The sequence below is a fragment of the Ixodes scapularis genome, unplaced genomic scaffold (genome assembly GCF_016920785.2).
Source record: "Ixodes scapularis isolate PalLabHiFi unplaced genomic scaffold, ASM1692078v2 PGA_scaffold7__128_contigs__length_106722199, whole genome shotgun sequence".
In the NCBI taxonomy this organism is placed as follows: domain Eukaryota; kingdom Metazoa; phylum Arthropoda; class Arachnida; order Ixodida; family Ixodidae; genus Ixodes; species Ixodes scapularis.
The window spans coordinates 35,335,333-35,357,273 of NW_024609882.1; the positions used below are offsets into that span (position 1 = coordinate 35,335,333).

General features: G+C 46.5%; 2 protein-coding genes across 3 annotated transcripts in view; one reads left to right on the top strand and one right to left on the bottom strand.

Annotated features, from left to right (window-relative positions):
• Positions 1–20,513, bottom strand: part of LOC8038438 (succinyl-CoA:3-ketoacid coenzyme A transferase 1, mitochondrial) — a 49,015-nt gene extending 28,502 nt beyond the window's left edge. Inside the window, exons 1-8 of one of the 2 annotated variants that reach the window (XM_042286163.1) lie at positions 20,395–20,513; positions 19,183–19,283; positions 11,402–11,501; positions 10,981–11,079; positions 8,300–8,433; positions 5,298–5,390; positions 1,881–2,030; positions 1,638–1,744 (exon numbers count right to left, since the gene is read on the bottom strand). In XM_042286163.1, coding sequence (XP_042142097.1) covers positions 1,638–1,744; positions 1,881–2,030; positions 5,298–5,390; positions 8,300–8,433; positions 10,981–11,079; positions 11,402–11,501; positions 19,183–19,269 — 770 coding nt within the window. In that variant the 5' untranslated portion in view covers positions 19,270–19,283; positions 20,395–20,513. The remainder of the gene's footprint in view (positions 1–1,637; positions 1,745–1,880; positions 2,031–5,297; positions 5,391–8,299; positions 8,434–10,980; positions 11,080–11,401; positions 11,502–19,182; positions 19,284–20,394) is intronic. The other variant, XM_042286164.1, reaches the window with a different exon arrangement.
• The window catches only part of LOC8026196 (adenylate cyclase type 8), a 295,086-nt gene that overhangs the window by 140,629 nt on the left and 132,516 nt on the right, over positions 1–21,941 (top strand). The gene's annotated exons all lie outside the window — the stretch shown is intronic.

Below are 21,941 nucleotides of genomic sequence, written 5' to 3' on the forward strand. Positions count from 1 at the left end.
GGGAGTGCACACTGCTTTGTTGAATAAATGCTAAGTAAGCAGGGTTATATCCGCTGCTAGTCCACCCTATACACGAACTCATCTCTGTTACGTCACGGCGCGGTGGTGGCGCGTCGGACGCACTTCCGGTCCGGGGCTGTGGGCGGAAGTGCCCATTTGAGACGTGTATTCCTGCGTTGTTTTGAAAGGAACCAGACAAAAATTTGCCTTCTCGTCAAAATGCTGCGACTGGGGCTGTACTAAGAGTGTCGAGAAAGGTTTGAAGGTCAGTTTTCATGCGCTCGGTTCCTCCGAGAACGCGGATACGTCCAGTAAAAACGGAAAACCAGACGCCGTCGGACCACGATTGCTTGGGCGGGAAGCATTTTGGGTTAAATTCACCGATACTACTGGCCATCAAATTTATTTGTTTTCTTCCAAAATGAACGCCGGAAAACCGTCAAGTTGTACGGACCACCTGGGAACTACGTTCAGTGCGCCTTCAAGTCCAAACGGTCGCCTGATCGTTCGAACTGTCGTCTGCTCTTTCAAACGTTTCTGCTTGTCGTCTGCCCTTTTAGAGGACACCGGCCCGTAGACCAAACGTGGGCCCGGTACTTGCGATAAGAATTAAGTGCAGGCCTCAAAAGACTTAAGTTTGAAGGTTGGTAAGCAGGCTCGACGTAAACACTAGATACAAGAAGATGTTGATCCTTGTTACCACTGGCCATCACCGACTTGTGATGCCTGATTCACTTGGTTAGATTCTGCTTGCGATTTTCAGTATCGACGTCGACCATCTCAGCTACGGTTCACGCTAGCTTTTGCAGCCCGCTACTGAAAACTGCAGGCGAAATCTCATCATGTGAATCAGGCTTTAGCGTACATTCTGCGGCGTCCACGCGGAATGAATCGCCGCATATCAGATTATTCACGCGAAGTTTTGCGGTGTAACGAGCCTCGTTAATTTCGCTGACGCTGCTCAAGTAGTCAGACATAGTTAGGAGGACGTAGAATCAACAATTCCAACGCGAAAAAGAGCGCGGAGACTCACACCGGCGCCGACAACATCGCATTTCAATGGTTTGTTTATGGGCGACGGAGAGCTTTTTGCCCACACCCCCATCGCGCATGCGCGGCGCCGGTGGCGTCCGCTAGGGGCGCTCCGGTTTGTTTGTAAACATGAGTTGGTGTATAAGCAACTACCCTTGTTAGACGGTCACCCTTAATTAAGTAACCCTTAACTGCAGTTGCGCTTCACCACAGTTACCACACTATTCGCAACTTTCAGCGGTCGTGGTACCGCGGTTTGAACATAGGCTTCAGAATAAAGGTGCCGGTTCACACCTTCCTGACGTGGAAGGTGGAAGGCGTCGCAGACCCAACCTTGTACTGCTGTTTTACGACGATCATCCAGAAGACAGCCACTTTGATAGGACCCGAACAGCGTATTTCAAAGGTGAAGAGTGCGCGTGCATAGCTTTGACGGGCACTCAAGGTGCGCATGGGCACATGCGCCCACAGCTTCGACTGCATAGCCAGAGAATGTTGTCCAAGAGCATGCCCGTGTAACAAAGGTATTGCGGCGGGTCTTTATTAAACTGCCCCCAACCCCTGGCGGAGACAAAACGCGATCGCGCTAAGAACTGCAGACCAACCTGAACACGAGATTTCCAGCCTTGTCTGCTTTCCAGGCTTTCACGAGCGCGAAGTCCCCGGTGATGGCATGCTCCATGATGTAGTTCTTGCCGTTGAACACCCGGTGCTACAAAGCGTGCGTCGTTACGGTGTGACACAAGTGTTCGCGGCGATGATTCACAAGAGGCGTTGGCGATCTCGCCGACTGTCCATCCCGAGCCCCAGGTGGGTCTTTATCGGGAAACAAATGTACGGGACCTCACCTCTTTGGGCTGGCTGGTGATGGCCACTCCTCCTCGCCCATCGGAACGGACGGGAACACCGCCCGTGTGCACGAGGGTACCGTAGCCTGTCGGCGTAAAGAAGGCAGGGATGCCCGCGCCGCCAGCACGAACCCTTTCGGCTAGCGTTCCCTGAAAACACGGTGGTAATACTAGCTTTACCCCACACATGAAAAAATAAAGGGACCTAGTTAATAGGCCTGTTGTTCTCTCATGTTTGGACAGCCCCTCTGTCGAGCGAAATCAAATATTTTTCGGCCACGTTTCAGTCGTGCGTTATTGCAATTTCTCGCGTTCCTCGCGGATACACTTTGCTGGCAGAATTGCATTTTTAAATATAAACGTGAAAAAAAAAAAATACGAACACAGATTTACGAGACAAACACTTGCTGTTTGGTTAGGACACTGAAAGCGGGAGCTGCATTTTGATTTTTGTTTATATTATAGTTCTTTCAGACGCTTCGTTATCGCGCGTATAGACACATGATGGCAGACGCTTGTAAAAGACCGTGACGTGTGCATGATCAAACGCTACACTGCCGCTTTGTTGCCATGCGAGCATGTTCGTGTCACGGACGCGCTCGCGCCATCATGGCCGATTTTGAACACCCGAAAATAGAAACAAAAAGATGTCACTTTTGTTTCGTGTAGTGTTGGGCGTTCCAGATGTTGAAATTTCACCAGCTCGCTTAGAGATACCACAAGGGCGCGTGCGAAGAGCTCAACGAATTATGGGGACGTCCTGCATCGCCTATAAAATAAGAATTGGGGAAAGTAAAGAGACAATGGCAGCGTTCCCTACGCAGTTTTCTTTTTGGGCTTAACATATTTGTTTAAAAACAACCATGAAAGTTGCACTAATGTGGTTTGGGCAGGTGAGTTACGGGCCAAGGAAACAAAATATCTACATAACAGAGATATTTTCACTTTTTGATTAGTGAAAATATTCATATGATTTTCTTTAGAAATTTGTTGAGCATCATCTAAATTTTAGAAAGACTTGGAGGACGTGGGAAGCAGGGTGGGGCGCTAAAGTTGTCACTCGGGCAGCTGGAGCATGCTATCGGTATACCGATAACCCGCCCGCGTGAATTTTCCGTTTCTTATCATACGTGTTTTCTCACCGCTGCAGCCTTGTGCCTGGTATACGAGTGGTAACTTTAGCGCACGACTGCGCTTTCCACCCGCTCAAATTCTCCCTAGAAGTTACTGATATGGCGTTTTTTTTTATGACGCTCAGCAAGTTTCTAATTGGAACAATGAGCTTATTTTAACTAATTAAAAAGTTAATTGACAATTTGTAGGTAATTTTTCGGCTTACAGTACGATTAGCCCCTGCATCATGTTCCCCTGGTCGTATAACCCACCTGCATAGACCGTATATTTGTGTAGCTTTAATGGTTTTCTAAAACAAATCTGTAGAGATAAAAAAAACAATCGTATAATTCGATTTTTGCCGCAAGCCGAAGCGATGAGCACACGTTTACGTGTGGACCTGATGGCCAGATCTTTATTAGTCTGTTCTTGCACTAGGGTGATGAAACTTGATACCTGCATGCGCAATGACGCCTTATCTGTCTCTGGTATCCTTATGAGAGTGAAGAGTATCTGCTATAAGATTGCCTAATGACATCTGACTTGCGCCGGGTATTTGTGTTTTCATTATGGGAGGGGGGGGGGGGGGGGCAATATTGAAGTTGAAAGCCCTGTAGGTATCCGAACGTGTAATCGGGCCCTTGCCACTCCAGATTGAATTTTTTTAACAGTATTTAGTAAAAGCAACTTTTTTTTTTTTTTTTGCTGTCCATTGGAATAGCTTTAATCAGGGCGAGTCCCTTACAAAAATGATCAATGAGTTTCAATTGACTTTCTACTGTGTTCCTTTAGAGTCAATTGAAACTCATTATAAACTCAATGTCTAATGAGTTTGAACATTAGAAACTCAATTTTGATTCTATTGAATTTACTCATTAGGAATGCAATTGAGACTGATCATTAGAAACTCAATATTGATTCTATTGACTTTACTCACTAGGAATGCAATTGAGTTTGATCATTAGAAACTCAATAGCAATTCTAATGATTTTACTCATTAGGGATGCCATAGAGTTTTATCATAAGAAAGTTAATATCGATTCTATTGAATTTACTCATTAGGAATGCAATTGAGTTTGGTCATTAAGAACTCAATCATCGATTCAATTGAATTTGCTCATTAGGAAGGCAATTGAGTTTCGTTATTAGAAGCTCAATATCGATTCTATAAAATTTACTCATTAGGAATGCAATTGAGTTTGGTCATAAGAAACTCAATATCGATCCTATTGAATTTACTCATTAGGAATGCAATTGAGTTTGGTCATAAGAAAGTCAATATCGATTCTATTGAATTTACTAATGAGGAATGCAATTGAGTTTGGTCGTTTGTGGATTACTGCACCCGTGTGCACCGAACGATTATTGCTTGTACCAATGTTTTTCTATCAAGGGATAGAGTCCAATGACGTCGAAACACTGTTTATCATCTATGAGACTTTCAAGGAGGAAATAGGAAACTGGGAACCTTAGTAGATGCTGAGGTGGTCACCGGCCAAATGAATACCTTTCTTATGTAGGGTATATAAGGCGGTGGGGTAGTCAAGGGGAGTGCGATTAGTGGGTTGTGAGTGCTTAGTTACGATGTTTGTGTTTGTTTCCTCTATGTGCTTTGTTTCCTTCATGTTGCATGCTTTAAAGAATTATAAAAAAACAATTCTCAACCAGAGCAATTCTTTTTAAACGCAGTTGCAATAAATTATATTGAAGCACGTTGCAATAATTCAATTGAAAGTCAATTGCAATATTTTTATTAAAACTCAAAAGCAAAAGTTCTATTGAAACACTATTGCCAAAATTCAATTGAAATGCAATTGCTAAAAATTCAATTAAGACTCAGTGGCCAATACCCTGGGACGGATCAATAGCGACTCAATAGAAAAAGTCAATTAAGTTTCAATTGAGACTGAATGAGGTCTATTGAGTGAGTCATTTACACTTTAAATTGAAAGTCAGTTAATTTTTTTGTAAGGGGTAATATTACATCGAAAATATGCCTCGCTAAGGAGTACGTATGACTTTAATTACTGAATATTTACTCTTCTTCGACACGTTTTATCCGTACGTGTATTCGTATTTCGAGAATGGACCAAGGAAAGGTAACGACGTTACAGTTAACAGGGACTTTTAGCGAACCGTTGCCGTATTCGGCGTACCGCACTACCGGAGCCTTTGAAGCCACACGGTATACCACCCGGGCGCGCGCTTAAAAGCATGCCTCAAAGGCTCCGGTAGTGCGATACGCGGAGCGCGGCAGCGGTTTGCTAAAGGTCCCCATTAAAGCACGAAGATGGAACCTCATACCATAGGAGAAAATTCCAGCTCGATCTCTCCGGAAAGGTATTGCTTCTTGAATTCGGGATTACCGTCCACGAATGAGGTAATCACACTTTTTACCTGCACAAATTAGCAGACGTATAACTTTAACTTTATGCATTATAAGCTGGTTAGAAAGAAGAACGACTAAAGTTTCAGTCACACACTGTTTCGTTGCTTCAGACATGCACCGATGCATATGCTGCAAGTGTCGATGAAAAAAGACTGCAAATAAATCAGTGCACATAGAAAACATCCGCAGCTCCATCTATCGATCAGATTATCACATCCAAAATGATCGCAATTTATGAGAAAAGCCGCCCACGCTCCAGTTTAATGTTCGTCTTGCTGGTAGGGGCCGCCGCGTCTTTTCGAAACGTCGCCTCGTCGCGCTTTATTTACTTTTTTTTTTTTTCTTGCGACGACACAGAGAACGCACTGACTGATGCCTGAAAGATTTTACTTGCGATTTCGCAATCGCGACATCGCACGTGCGAAAAAGAAGCGTGCTGGAAGCAGCGATGCTCAACGCCGCAGTTGTGAGATAGCAAGTAAAATCGCACCATGTGGATCAGACTTGTGGTGAACAAGCATCGTGTGCGGTGATTGATAACATGTCGTCAACACGCGACCCGACGCTTGTAAACACTCGCAGTTGGTTGGCGGCGGCCATGACGGCTCGCCAACATGCGACGCCTGCGAACACGCGCAGTTGGTTCGCGGTGGCTCATGACGTCGTCAGCACGCGACGCCTGCAAACATGCGCAGTTGGTACGCGTGTAAGGTGTTTGGCGACTGGTTAACTGCGGGCCAACTCTCCTTGCTTCAGAAGCATGCAGGATAACTGGGCTACTTGGTATGGGTTAATCTTGAAACAGTGTGAATGTTTCACGGACGAAGGACAGAAGCCTTTCCTCCAGGTCGGGAGACTTAAAGGCGTCTGTTACCCACAGTCGGTAATCGCCTTGGCCGCGGAAAGAATATAAAAAAAGGAAAAAGTATTGAAGGAGAGGCGCGGGGAAAAGTTACGAAAAAATTGGTTGCAGAAACCACTATTGTTTGCCTCCTTTTGTTACGAGGACATGGACGACGTCTAGGCCAAACTTTTTAGGCGATCGATTGGCATTGCGGCGATTGTGCGTCATAAGATGATCTGATATTGAAATGACGTTGGGTTGATTTAGTGTCGATACGTTGTTGATGAATAAATGATTTCAAGGTCGTGATGTGTTTTCTCGCCAAATTTAGCGGGGAAACTGAATTGGTACATAGGTCACGTGAGGTCAATTTTTCCGCGAAATTTAGCGGGGAACCTGAATTTGTTTGTAGGTCTGTAGGTCAGGTCACGTGACATCAATTTTCCCGCCAAATTTACCAGAAATTTAGTCAAATAGGCCAGAAAGGTCCGCAAAATTGAGGCGGGGGGGGGGGGGGGGGGGCTAGCTAAAGAATGCCGTTGCACTAAAAGGGAAAAAAAACAACAACGTATGTGACAGTCATCCCTTACGTGCACCGCATGTCGCACGGTTTTAAAAGAGCCGCCTCAAGACATGAGTAGATGTAGTGTTTTCAGCAAGTAACAAGTTGAATATGCTTCGCTGTGGAAACACACGCGAACACAAAAGAAAGATAGAGGGAGAGCGGATGCGGAATCAAGCACCGCATCGAGTTCGTACCATGCAAAAAGGGCGTCGTATACCATCCTCGTGCGGGAAGGTGTACATCGGGCAAATGTCTCAACATTACCCTCCGAGAGCAGCGTAGTTCGTTAACAGGAACCGCGTGCTCACATTCGGCAATGCATTGCCGTCACTGAGCATGCACACGTTTACTACGTAAGTGCCGCCTTGTTGTGTAAACACAGGGATCAAAAAGCTTGCGAGGCTGCAGAGGCTGACAGAATGAAAGGAGGCGGGCACAACCTGGCGTGAGTAAGGCGATAGACATGTGGGGTAGACTGTTTAGATAGAGGAAGATCGCACATCGTATAACCGAATGCGCAGGCGCCATTCTATCATGATTAGAGAGTCGTGTATGTTTGAGTGTTTTTTCGCAGTTTATCGAGAATAAACCCTCACTTGTTAATCAGCACTTGTATCGTCCACTTCTTTTCTCCGTCCGTTTGACATTCGCGCTGTTTCAAGATGTCGATAGTCCACAGCGCACGATGCACACTAGCGTAATCCGAGTTAGTTTCGATAAAAATGCAATTATTCATTACAGAGGGAGAGGAGGAAACGAGAGCGCGTGGGAATGCGTGAACACCGAGCTCCGACTAGAATAAAAGTGGTTGGGCGCAAAAGCTGGTGGCGCGAACAAGAGCGTCGTTTGCTCCTCCTTCTCGCGCAGTGTCTCGCGTTCGAACGCCGGACGCCGGTGTTTGCCGTTCGAAAGCGTTCAAACAGTGAGTAGCTACAAATTAAGGCAGCTTCCTTTTGAGTCTACCTTATACCATCCAATACTCGCTAATCCTTCCATTCATGAGTGCAGTGCCCTGGCGTCCCAGCGCGCTCTCATTCATCTCATCCTCTTTCTCAGTTTCTCACCGCATAGTGAATACTGTGCGGAAGTGGAGCGAAGACTACGGCCTTTTTCCACCACTATTTAAAACTCTTCAATAGATTTTTGGCATCGTTTCTTTATGAGGATAATTCGACCTGCTCGCAAAGACCCTTTTCAAAAGTCAGTCTGCCCATCCTGTCCGGAGCCAGACCTGACGCTCTAATGGCAACCCTATAAACAGCTTGTCCACACCAGAAAAGAATCTGACATCTTCGAAAGCATAGGGTAGAAGGCCTTGGATTCACGAAGTCCGGGGTGCTTATTAGGTGACATTGTTCTCCTATCACCGGGCCATTAGCGCGGAAATAATGGAGCTTTTGAGACTTCCACCGGATGGCTTTGACTTTCGAAAAGGGTCTGTTTAGGTGGGCCCTGCTGTTTCCCTGTCAGAACTGGGTTCGACACACAACAGGTCACCCTTTATCGACCTGCTTTGCCTTGAGGAGATGGCTGATTCCGGAGTCTCCGCTTTCGCAAGAATTTGAGACGATCATCAGGTCCTTGACTGACCTCCTGGACAGTGCAGTCACCAGAGCTTCCGGAAACCCGCACGGAGCGAAACCTGAATGCCAAACAAACCAGGGCGCTGTGAGAAAATGCATGATTTATGTACACAGCACTCGCTGCTTACAAAAAAAAAAAAAAAATAAGGACGTTTACAATTATTTGTAACGCCGAATTACAGCGCAACTCCTGAGGAGGAGGGGAAGGTACAGAGGGAGGGTATGCACCTCCTCCCCCTCCGTACCCTCCTCTTCTCCTGGCCTGCTGCCCTGGCATTTAGTGGGGAAATTTTCACGCCAAATTTAGCGGAGAAATTTAGCGAAAATTTTCCCGCTAAATTTAGCGGGGAAATTGAATTGGTGTTGAGGTCACGTGATGTGAATTTCCCAGCTAAATTTAGCGGAACAATTTCCTCGTTCAACTGAGCGGGAAGTTTTCCCGCTAAGTTTAGCGGGGAAAATTTCCGCTAAATTTAGTGGAGACATTTTTTCGCTAAATTTAGCGGTAAAATTCCCCCGCTAAATTTAGCTGGTAAATTCACGTCACGTGACCTCAGCACCAATTCAGTTTCCCCGCTGAATTTAGTGGGAACATTTACTCGCTCAGTTTAGCGGGGAAAATTTTCTGCTAAATTTAGCGGGACATTTTTTTCTAATGCAACGTGCGCGGTTACGCCGACGCCGCTCAACTTGGATACGGGCGCCTAAGAGCTGCGCTCTAAAAAAAATCTCGCGTTTTTTTACATTAGGTTTGGGTGCACTGCGAGTGCCCCGACAGCAGCGCCACCATAGTGGTGTGACGTCGGACAGCAACGTATAAGGGAAGTTGTCACGTAGATGGTTGTCCTGAATGAACTGGTGGACGTCCTGGGAAGCACTGCATCCGGTGGGCAGCAGGCTGTATAGGTAGATCAGCTCCTCGCAGAGATCTGTACCGTCGATGGCTGCACTTCCTAGGTGTCTCAGTGCGTGGTCAAAGCCAGTTTAAGAAGTTCTGCTTTGTCAGGAAGTCGGGTGAGGCCGTAAAGGAACCCCCAGAGGCTCACGTGCTGCTCCATCACCGTGAAACGTTCTTCAATCGACATATTTACGGTGTCAATCATTTCGTAAAAGAACTCTCGTTTGAATTTTGTCTCGACATCATCAACCTCGTCTTGGCACTCATAACTGAATTGGCGCTTTTTCCGCCGCAGTCGAGGGGCCGATTTCATCACACTGTCAACATCCATGCTCTCAGCAAGGCCGTTCGCAGTTGCCAGTGCACTTTCGTACCCGACATCGCGATAATTGTCGATGTAATCGCTGCATGCTTTCAGCAGCTGGGTGGTCGCTACGATGTCCTTCGTTTTGCATTGCATGTTCTTGGTTACAACATTAACTTGAATAATAATGTCGTATCACACAACAATGGAAACGAGAAACTTAAGGTTCGTGAGGTGCCCTGCAAGAGTTCGAGCTTCATGTCGGGCGCCAAGGTCTGCCTGCTGTGATTCGGCCAAACCAACAAGGGCGTCATGAAGTTCAGCTGTCTGGTGGCGGACGGGTTTCAGGCTGTTAACTCTGCATTCCTAGCGTGCGGCTCCAAAGTTCTTTACACATATAACTTTCAGTCGGGTTGAAGCCTCTGTCCCATAGAGGCTCACCGGATGCCGAGGATGCGTCGGTTCGTTTAGCCTACAGCTAGAGACTGCACAGTCATTGGTTTTGCGGCCGAAATGCCAAACGGCGAGCGCCACCACCTTTTTCTTCATAAAGGGGGGGGGGCGCCCTCCGGCGATACGGCTGTTTTGTAGCGTTAGCTACGCTGGCCGAGGTTGAGCAGTTTCGCGTGGCTCTCATAATGAGCACGCATAATGAGCACGGCTCGCATAATGAGCACGGCTCATTATGAGAGCCACGCGAAGCCGCCGCCGCGCCCGCCTCGCCAGTCTGAGCATTCCAGAGGAGTGACATCATAGCCGTGGCAGACGCACTGGCGCCGCCGCGTGCCCAGCTATGCGCCTCCGTTGCGCAGTAGCCAAGTCTGACGCTGCACCGGAGCCGCTTGATAGCACCTGTCATTTTGTGCGCATAAGCTCACGCTACGTATATCCTGGCATAGCCCAGCTAAGCCCCCGCAATTTTTTTTTATTTTTGTTTTTAACACTTCGAGATTTGAGCCCTGCATGACCTGGCGGCCCTTTCGGCGCCCTCCTATGAATGGCGCCCTGTGCGGCTGCACAGGTCGCCCACCCCAAAGGCCGGCCCTGCTTTTGGATACAGATTCGGATTCGGATCCACTGGCGTTTCCTTTGGGCCGGAAGTTCCGATGATAATGTCGCCAACAAAAACTGCGAAACGGCTAATTTTGACGAGGATCGTTTATAATTTCAGTTTGGGCGCACCTTGGAGCAATTTCGTCCTTATTTATAATTTTGTATCAGTGTGGCGCATGCAAAGTCAACAGCCTCACAATGGCGCATTTGGCCCAGCAGTTCCATCCCTGTTTTGAGCATGCTCACAGACTTCGGCAAAACTCACTCATCAGTGTACTCACTCAAATCACTCATCCTCACCGATCATGCTTGAGGTGAGGGTGAGTAAGTTCGTAAGCCTCGAAAACTCACGAGTTTGAGGTTGAGTGAAGTGCATGAGTTCGGTGAGTTCATGACTTCGGTGAGGGGCGTTCGGTGAGTTCACGAGTTCGGTGAGTTCGTGAGTAAGGACTGGAAGAATAATGAGGGTTAGTGAGTTTCTAGCTTTTTTTTTTATTTTGAGCTAGCTGTCAGTGAGATCAACTAAAAATGCCGACCTCTGCTCACAGCTTACCATGCTTGGGCCAAGCGATATCATTCATGCGAAGGACACGCATTGCCTTGATGCACGGATTACGTTAAGATAAATTTGAGTAACAATAGAGACTTTGAGTCTTTCCGAAAGTCTGTATTAAAGTATATATTGTTACTCAAATTACTCTTTACATCTTTAATATCTTGACGAAAAATATTTTAAGTATGTTCAATTGCACGAATTACGAAAGCTACCGACCTCCGATGAGCACACTGGATCCACTTTTGATGTTTTTGACAGCTTCATCCGCTGAGGCGTAGATGCACAACCTTCTGATTAATCTTGTAAAACGACCCATCTGTAATCATAATACAAAAATGCAAGCTGCGAGGCACACACATACACACAGACGCGCGCACACACACACACACATAAACGCCCACGCGCACACACACATGCAAAAACTAAAAATATATGATTTACCTGTCACCAAGAGGGTAGTTCGAATATTCTAACTTTCGAATAATGCGCTATTTGATATTCGCTTCGAGCTGAGTTGAGATATTCGCATTTTTCGAAGTTTTGATCGCGGCGGGTTATTCCCGTTGTACGCGCTTCTTATCGAGCACTGATGCACTGCGGAAAAGCAACACCCGCGAAGACCATTTTCGCGGGTGTTGCAAGAAAACTAATTTCCTTAGATTAGTTTAGTGCCGCTAAATAAGCTACGCTTCAGAGTAACTAGACGGTTTTTTTAAAAGCGCAAAGGCCTAAGAAGAGAAGGAGGGGACAGGACAGAGCGCTCTGTCCTGTCCCCTCCTTCTCTTCTTAGTCATTTGCGCTTTTAAAACCACCGTCTAGATGTTCAACCAACTATCCCCCCAATTAATTGCTGATGCTTCAGAGTAACAACACTTACTCATCTTTACTCATCTTGGGGCTTAAAATTATGGTTGCTAGTTATCTGAAGCTTTGTCTGAAATCACAGGAAGCGCTTTTCTGTCCCCCACAAATGTTTGAACAGTTCGCGACAGAGCAAATCAATATTACATGAGCTTCCTAACACCGAATCTAATGCTGAGGAAGTCACACTTTTGAAGCATGACGATCGGCAGTTGCGTCTGCTCTGTACTAAGCACCAGGATGGCGGCGCCAAGAACAATGTCGGAGAACAGAGTGCCGCTACTCTAAGCGTCACTCATTTAGTGACTCCAGATTATAGGTGTAGCTGGGCATCTCTATAGGATCAATTTAATATCAAACACGTCGTTTACTTGCCATCCTAATATAGGCATTGAACATTCTAAGACCACAGTCCATAAATATAGATGGATTAAAATTAGTTTAGCTTAGAAATGGACAAGTGGAAGATTCGGAACAACCTTCACGAGTTTCAGCTGGGTTTGCATGGTGCAGTAGTTAAAGATTTGGCGAAACTATTCAATATTCGGACAAGACCACTTCTCGCTTCCATTTCGCTTCGAATTCAAAATCCACTATTCGCACGTGCGTATTCATCAACGTCCACAGTTCTACACAGCTCGCGAACACATTTTTGCCTTTTTGTTCTACTGTGCTCAGACAGGGTTTTGAGGAGCACGTCTTACCGCTCATTCACACTGGAAGCGGACCCGCGTTCGCCAAGCGGTTGCGAACGCGGTTGTATACAGATCCAGTGAAATTGCACGCGCACTTGATGACATCAACTGCGCGTGCAATTGTATACTGGATATTTATACAACCGCGTTCGCAACCGCTTTGCGAACGTGGATCCGCTTCCAGTGTGAATGAGCGGTTAATGTTTCCGCTTGTTTGAGGACCCCGGATAAGTACTTTCCGCAACGCAGACTGGTTTAATTAAAACATATAAAACCCGGCAATTGCATGTTCGTGTTACCCCTTGCAGAAAACCCGGCAGCAGTGTCTCTCGGCATGGTAACCACGGCAACACCGAGACGGTGAGCAGCTGCGTGCCAGGGTGAAGGAAAGCAGGTCGCAACCTCGCTGTGCACCAGTCGAGCTTTAGGCACTTTTTCTGGTGTTTTAAGAACAGTTTAAGCGCTTTAGAGTACCAATGAAGGTGCCAACACACTGCTGTGTCCCGGTCTTCACGCAGTATGGTGGATACACCGACGAATCTTGACGGAAGGTCAGGATTCGTCCGGATTGGTCAGTGTTGAAAGGTTAGCCAAACGGTCCGCTGCCGCGGTCGTTTGGCTAACCTCACGAATTTGCATGCATTTTATTGGTTCTGCATTATACTAATTTGCGTTTTCTTTACCAGCTGTTACACGGATACGTCTGAAGCGGATAAACGAGCGTAGGTTTCACTCGGTGCACCTGCTGCCGTTCGGCCCGATTTTGCATGCAGTTGGTTAACGCACTACGTTGTTATTTTATTGTACCTTTACTTCGTGTTGCTCGTTAGGCAGATGCCGTTGGCGTAGCTAAACGAGCAGTCGAATTCGCGTATCAGTCGTGCGACCGTTTTCTGCTCTTTAACAAAACTACGCGTGGCAGACAAAAAAAAAAAAAAGAAAAAAAAAAAACTCCACCTTGCAGAGGCGTTTTTCGAAAATATTTTTGTTTATGTTACTGAAACATCCACTAGCACCATACTTTACTTTATGCTACCATGCAGTATTGGGACAGTACCACAATAAGTTCCCCTTGAGGGCATCTTTTTTTTGCAAGCTTAGCGGGCTAGACGTTTTGTGGACTTCAAAAATGACTTGCGGACACATCATGATGAGAGCCCTTTGTTTTTAGGTTTCACCCCTAAAGGCCCGCTCACACTCTTGCAACCGAGTACGACTGAGAGGGACGATACCGGTTTTTAAGCATCTTGCGACTTCTTAGGACCGGATGCGATGCAGCGGAGCTGGTCCTAAGAAGTCGCAAGAGGCTTAAAAACCGTTCTGGTCTCTCTCGGGCTACGTTTACATGGCTACGTTTACATGGATGCGACTGCAGCGCATCGGATCCAGTTAACGAATCGAATCGGTCCATGTAAACAACTCGGATCGGATCGGATCGGATCGGATCCGATTCGATCCGCTGGGACGGGGTGGTTTGAGATGGTCAATCCGAATCGAGACTCTCCATGTATACGCTAGCGGATCGAATCGAGTGCTCGAGCGAGGGATTACGGGAGCTTTGCTTCGCCTGCCGCTAGGCAAACCGGACACCTCGAAAACAATCTGAAGGTCACGAGGTTTGCGTTGTGATCCTTCGACACGAGGTGCCGCTGCTGGTCGATCCGAATCCATGTAAACGTAGTGGTTGAAGTGAATCCAATTCGCTAACTGGATCCGATGCGCTGCTGTCGCATCCATGTAAACGTAGCCTCTCGAGCTAGTAAGGTCATTATCCCAGCCGGCGGTGGGAAACAGAACCGCGTTACTTGCATTTGCCACGCCGCTTTTTCACGCAAAGCCAACGGGTCTAAAAAAAAAAATATATATATATATACCTTCACCATGGAGAGCGCGCTCTCTGTTGTCAATGGCGCACGGAGTTGTCATGTTTTTGAAAGGGGTCTATTGTCCCTCCACACTGTACTATTCTTTTATTATTGGTAGTAACTAAAATCTAAACTGAGACTATAGGTTCTTTTTTTTTAAGCGATTGCACCCCAGACTTGTACACGTTACTGAAAAATAGTAAGGAATTACATTTACAATTACTCAAGGCTAAATTGTAATTTATTACCATTACAATTACCCTCCCATAAAAGTAAGTGACCTTTACCCCAAAAAGTAATCCGTTACTTTCGTGGCGTTACTTTCAACAATATTGTCTTCAATTAAGAAACAATGGGAAGGGGGTAATTCAAGTTCTTATTGTTGCAACCTGATGCATTTAATGATTTTGAGTATTTCGAGCAACAGTTGGCTCTCGAATGTCTCGTCAGACATTTTGCATTATTTCTTACTCAATATGTCGACTTGCTACGCTGAACACCCTTTGAACTGAGGCATTGGATGCTTATTGTGCCTCACGAGTGTTTTATGCTGTGCATTGAGCTTTTTCAGCTAAGCAATGGAAGTACTATTTACTTCGAAGATAGAGCAAAGCTTCGTCGTCGCAGCCGTCGCCTGATATTCGAGTTTTAGTAGATGCCCCCGATAACGAGATGATATATGCGCAAAGGCGGCAGCGGAGTATCGGGTATCGTTATCGGAGTCATTGGACCGATCTACGAAATCGCGAAGCTCTAGAAGTCATCATACATCTAGACAAAAACTTGAATAATAATTGATTTATGTCCATTTTACTATACCCGCATATATTACCAGACAATAGCAAACCATAGTTGTAACAGTAAGGTGATAATTAAATAATAAATAAGGTTTGGCTCGATATTCTTCTTTTGGTTCTGAACAGGTCGAGCCTCGGTTGAGACGTTGGTGAATAAAAAAAAAGTTTCCAGTATATAAATATAAGTAATCGAAAATAAAAGAAACGCTCATTACAACAATTAATTAGAACGTCGGTTAAAACAAGGAAATGTAAATGAGCGTTTGCCGTGTGTACCTTTCTTGGTGCCGTTCAAAAACGCACGGAGCACGAACCGACTGCAGTTTACTCCGGTGTTCTCCAGATAGACGTCCGCTGATGCCACGGGCAGCGAAGGGCAGAGTACTAACTAAGCCGCGCTATGGCCCCACTCACGAGTTTCACTCTCTCCTCAAGCCCAGAATATCAAGTCTACGTCAGCCACCATTATGTTTTAGTTGTAAAAATATCTGCTTGAGATAAGGTGCGTCCTGCTGGCGTATAAAAACAGGAAGAAGAAAAAAGGAAGACTATACCATTTTCGAAGTGCTCGCAAAAAGCTGACTCACAAAACGGGTGACTGACTTGCTGGAATTTACAAATAAAGTGGACCAACCCTACAAGTTGGACTACAAACAAGTAAGTAGCTTTTAAAACAGGGCTAAATAAGGTGAAAGAAACAGAAAAAAAAATACACCCTGTTTTCTAAGAGATTATAAGTGTGGAGCAACGAACGAGGATGCTTGTGGCAATAACACCTTGACATATTATCACATCTCTTTTAGTGGATTTTAGGGTAGACGGAGCGTTGTCTCGTGTGGTGATATTATAAAAATGGTCGTAGTCACTATAACCGAGAAGGACATTGATAATTATTCTCTGTGCACCTACCGCCTCCAGCTTCTTGAAGAGGCACACAATCACTCGGCGTCCTCCTCTCCCCGTCTTCGATCGCAAAGAAAAAACAAAGGGACTAAAACAAAGCAAATACAACTTACCCCCCTCTTTGTTTATTTGGATTTTTTTGTCATTGTTGTTAGAGTAAAAAAAAAAAAAAATTCAGGGGCTTCGTGTTGCAAAAAAAAAAAAAAAAAGGCTTTGCGGAACTAAAGAGTGACAAACCTCCCTTTGCGCTGATCAATTCGCGTGACAGTGTCATTGAGCTCGACTTCACCAAAATAAAAACAACCCTCCCTTTAAAGGGAAGAAAAACGGGGGGGGGGGGGGGGGGGCGGGGGGGGGGGGGGTTGGTCCTAAAAAAAATGTAACGGATTACAAGGAATCCGTTACGTAAAAAAAGTAAGGGAATTACTTTAAAATTACTCTAGAAATTATGTAAATATTCCGTGACTAAATTACTGAAAAATGTAAGGGATTACAAGTAATTTCGTTACTTGTAACGGATTACGTACAAGTCTGGTTGCACCCTTGTACACTGTTTCATCTATATCAGGGGTGGCCAAACCGCGGCTCGCGAGCCGCATGCGGCTCTTTGCTGGTCCAAGTGTGCGGCTCGCGGATCCCTCGTAAGGGGACACCCCCCCCCCCCCCCCCCCCCCCCCTCGCACCTTTCCATGTTTCCCCAGAAAAAAAATTGAAGAGAAAGGATTTCAGAATAAAGCACACTGCAGCTTGCAGTTTGACAGCCTTGTACTCCCATACGTACAGTCGTACAGCCTTGCGCCCCCATACGTACCGTCAGACTCTGAACAAATGTTAAATTTGCCCAACCCCCCCCCCCCCCCCCCCCCCCCGCGGCTCTTAGAAGTTCCGTGGTTTTGTTTGCGACTCTTAGGCCAGGCCAGCCTGGCCACCCCTGATCTATATGATACATCGAGTGCGGCTTTCCATGTGGAATTAATGTGGGCTTCAAGAACAATAACAAATACGACGAACATGTCAAGTGTTGTAGTTGCTATTTGTACAGCATCAACCAGGGGGTCACGTGATGCTCCAGTGACGTCGTTTCTCTGCGTCACGCATTTCTGTTGGTGGGTGTCGCGTTACTCACTTTTTTCTTCGCGTTTTCTCGGCTATAACAGGTCACGCTAACGCATTCCCTATGGATCCACCGATGGATCATTCTTCAACTTTTCCTTGGTTCCTTCTTGTTTCTGCTTTCTTTTTGCTTCTGACACTACAACTGTTACATGCCCGAGCTCCTTATTAACCTTTCTCTGTTCATTTTGTTGGGCAAGATCGCCACAGCGATTGCCGTCGCCGAGGGAGTCCTTTGTATTTCATGCTGTCTGTATGCTCGTTTTCTTTTTTATCGCTATTTTTTTCGCTTGGAATAGAGTTTTCAATTGGTCTCGTATAGTAATATTTGCGAAGTGTTTACAGTTCATTTTTCTCAATGCTCTGGCTCATGGCCAACACCTGTCAATATGTGATAACACCTGCCATGGCGCACATGTGGGGTGAATGAGGCGCAGGTCCTGGAGGCGAGTGCACTTGCTTTCCCGTGGAGCGACTGAAGCAAGAAACATTGAGTATGCCTGGGAGTGGCGGCTGCATTGTTCAAACGTAAGGTATTGCTCTGGTGGCGCCGCTTAGCAGTGTCTGAAGCAAAAAAATACTGGCTAGGCCAGGAAGCCGTGATCGCATAGCATGCCAGTACGGCGGAAGCTGCGGCCCTGGCGGGCCAATCGGAACATGATTACGTTAAGGCAAGGGTGCAGGCGAGCTGGTTGAAGCGTGAAATAAATGTTAGTTGTGGTTGGAAATCTGTGTCGTGTTTGTCCTCCTTGTCCCCACTCTCCAGGGTTAAAGTGACTACGTATCACTTGAGTGCGCTTTCACGGCGAAGAAGGATCAGGCTTTTCGCTTCGTCATGCTCCAATATATGTGCGTTGCGCTCGTATATACGATAGCGCATATCGAAGCCGTCGGCACGCAATGTGGGGCTTATCGTCCACCCTTTGCCAAGTTACAACGAGACAGGGGTATAATCGTGGGGTCTCGCTCTGCTGGCGCCACCTGGCTGTTGCCGGCTGGCTATACTTGACTATCACGCGATTTACCCTGACCAGCAACAAGATGGCTGGCGCCCAGAGGCCGTACTTTCAAACGTGTATATGAGAGTCTGGCAGCCGGGAAGTGGTATGTTCGGGTATGTTCGATCCGCCATTTTGTGTTGTCGGCAGATAACATGCCATGGCAGTTTCTGGATAAGATAACACGCCATAATGTGCTATCGCGAAGTTGGCCTGATCCGCCGTCTGGCTGGCTCATTGCTCGAGTTCAGGGTCCCATTAATGCGCCACCACTTCGCTCTTGTTGAATATTATATTACGAGTTTCCAGCAACTATTGACCATCGTTTACTCTAAGCCTTGCCTGCTTATATATGCTCTTGTTTGTAAAACGTAATTGCGAAAATGCTTAGACAGCGGGAAGTTGGTCAGCCCCAATATGCATCTGGTGTAACCGCGGTAGATGAGAAGTTTAGCTAGCGCAGCACGACTGACAGCGTGGGGTCTTTAACGTGCTTCACGCAGTAGTGATACAGAACCGAACTTTAGTGACGTCCATGCACATCAAAACATCCGAGGAATTTGCTACCCATTTTACAGGAACTTGCAGCCCCGAGTGCAAAAGGGATTTAGATCGTTTGAGCAGCATTTTATTCGTTACTCTGCTTGATCCTCTTTCTGTTGATGTTGTGCTTAGTTGTGTACAACTTGAAAATCGTGATATATTTGTATAAAATTTTGTTCTTTATTCTTTCATACGCTTATTTCATCAAACGTTTATACAAACCTGAGGGTTGCGAGACGCTCCTGAGGTAAAAGATATGATGTCCGTGGCTCGCGAGAAGGACCTGGTAACTATCGCTGTAAATGCCATGACTGTGCTGTTCGCTGAAAAGAAAAATTACCGAAAATTAGGCTATTTGGAATGTTGTTGGTTCTTCTGAAACTGTCCCGACTGAAATCCCCAAGAACAAGAGAACAAAGTAAATGTACAATTATTAGAAAGACACGGTGTGACAAAGTTTTACAGCTTTTGCGAAAACAGTCTCTTGTTACTTGTTCACTATATTTCTTTTTACATCCTAAACGGGGAAAGTCCATCTCACATATCTAAACTTCACATATTTCCACCAATACTTTGAACCTTTATTCTGTCTTATCACATATTTTCCTTTGTTTTCTCTCTGTGGGGCACTAAGGGGGAAGAAATTCACTAGTATGTTCTCAACTTGTAATACATATTTTTAACTGAAAGGAAACCAAGCTACGTATCTACAACATACACACACACAAAAAAAGAAAGAAAATGCAACCCTAAGAAAACCGGTGTATTCATTCAAAGTAATCGAACACTTACATCAAATAAATTAGAGTTTTTTTTCTATTTTTTTTAAATAGAAACTTTAAGCCTGTCACAACACCTTAGAGCCAGAGACTTGGGGGAAAACAGAAAAGGGGGGATAGCACAAACACAGGTCTTGTGTTGTGCTTGTGTGTGTTTAAGGGGGGGGGGGGGGGCGATAATCTAGACGGCGGGGAGACAGTGAAAGAAAAAGTCGGGGCTGATGGCGCCCAGGAGATTATGCCGGCCATCGCCGCCGCGTCACATGGTGCCGTCTAAACCGAAAGGACCCCAGAGCGACGGCTAACATTCGCCTCTGGAGAGAGATGACAAAACTTTGAAAAAATCGTAAGGGTGCAGGCGAGCTGGTGAATATTAACCAGGTTGAATTAACCCCAGTCTCAGGTTCATTCAGCATGGTTACAAAACTTTGAAATGATCAGTGAGACGTGGCTGGTGTATAGTGAACAAGAGTACGTGCTCCCGCATTCTTCGAGCAAATAAAAACAAAAAGCGACGAGGTTACTCTTTTGTTATCTTTTGAAAAAAAAAAGGAAAGGGGGGGGGGGGGGGCGTAGGAGAAAAGCTACCGGCCCCTTTGAACCCCCTCCACCTTAGGACCGCCACTATATATGGAGACCCAACGAGAATACGCACCATGTGAAGCCGCTGGGAGGGTTGACGTAGCGTGGTGGGCACAAAGCGCGCAGATGAGGCGAACCTAAACGAGAGGCTCAAATCGCTGAACGTAAACAAACAGGTGCGTCGGAGTTCGGGGAACCAGTGACTCGCAGCGTTTCGCGTGATAAATGCGAACAGATGTGCACCGCTCGACGTGTGCGACATTTGATGCGCCTTTTACTTTCAAAGCATGAGATGGTTTTAACGCTACCCTCCCCCCCCCCCCCTCCCCCCAATCCTTAAATTTTGTCCGTCCGTTCGTCCGTCCGTTGATGTTGTTGTCACGTGACCTGACGTTGATGTCACGTGACCTGACGTCACGGGACAAACACACCAATGCGCCAACGCCACGTGACCTATGTATCGATTCCGTTTCCCCGCTAAATTTATCGGGCAGGCGGCGTCACCTGACGTCACGCGACCTATACGCGTCAACTCAGCTTTTCCGCTAAATTCAGCGGGAAATTGAAATCACGTGACCTATCCACCAGATTCGCGTCTGGTGTGGCCTAGGCACCAACCCAGTTTCCCCGCCAAATGTAAGTCGACGTGACGTGATATATAAAACCATTCAGTTTCCCCGCTAAATTTAGCGGGAACATCTACGTCACGTGACACACCAATTCCCTCAGCAATTCTATGTGTTTCACGCGTTCTTAAAGGACTTGGGGGGTAAATAGTCCCTGCCTATCGTTTTCTGTATTTCACTCATATAAGCTCACTACAGACCCCCCACATTCCGTTGTAGTAGTGGTTTCGATGAGAGCCGTTCGTTTGTGAGTCAGAAAGAGTAAAAGAATACTACCGGTCGACCTCTGTCGCTCCCAGAGAGCCTAGACGCAAGAGGGAGCGACCGAAACCACGGAGATGGTTTGCACTTTATTTATTGGCGAACACCTCCTCCGCATATTGGTCCCAAGTTGGCTTGCGTCTGCGTTGTCCCGGGGCCAGGAGGAAAGCGTATGGGGAGGCGGAGACGCTTCCGGACAATCAACGCTTTTGACTCCTCGGGCAGCGCGTCGGGTTAACAAAACAAGCACGGCTCATAAACCACGTGATTCCGATCGAGCGGTAGGAAACACTCTGTAATCTGAGCACAGTGAAACGCGAGCCAGGCCAGGTGTGCTCTTCTGTACGATGGAGCGCGATGAACGCTACGGGCCGTAAAAGCAAATCCAGCGCCGTGTGGGTGTCGTCTGACCTAAAGGGTGATTCACACACTTGCGTCGCCGGTCTGACCTAGCGCGAGGGTTGCTATGGAAACAGCTGCGTCGGCTCCAAAAAAAACGGTTTTTTAGCCCGTTTTTGTTGGAGCCTACAAGGTAGAGGGCCAATATTGAAAAGCCCGGACCATCCCGCGGCCCGCTATGTATTTCCGACAACCGGCCCAGCCCGATGCTGATTTTCACGGGCCCGCTGAGGCCCGCTCTATTTAAGCCTAGTATGAACAGCCCACAAATTGCACGGAATGGCAGCTCGCTTGTCACTGCTACATATATGTTGATTACGGTAACCAATAGTTA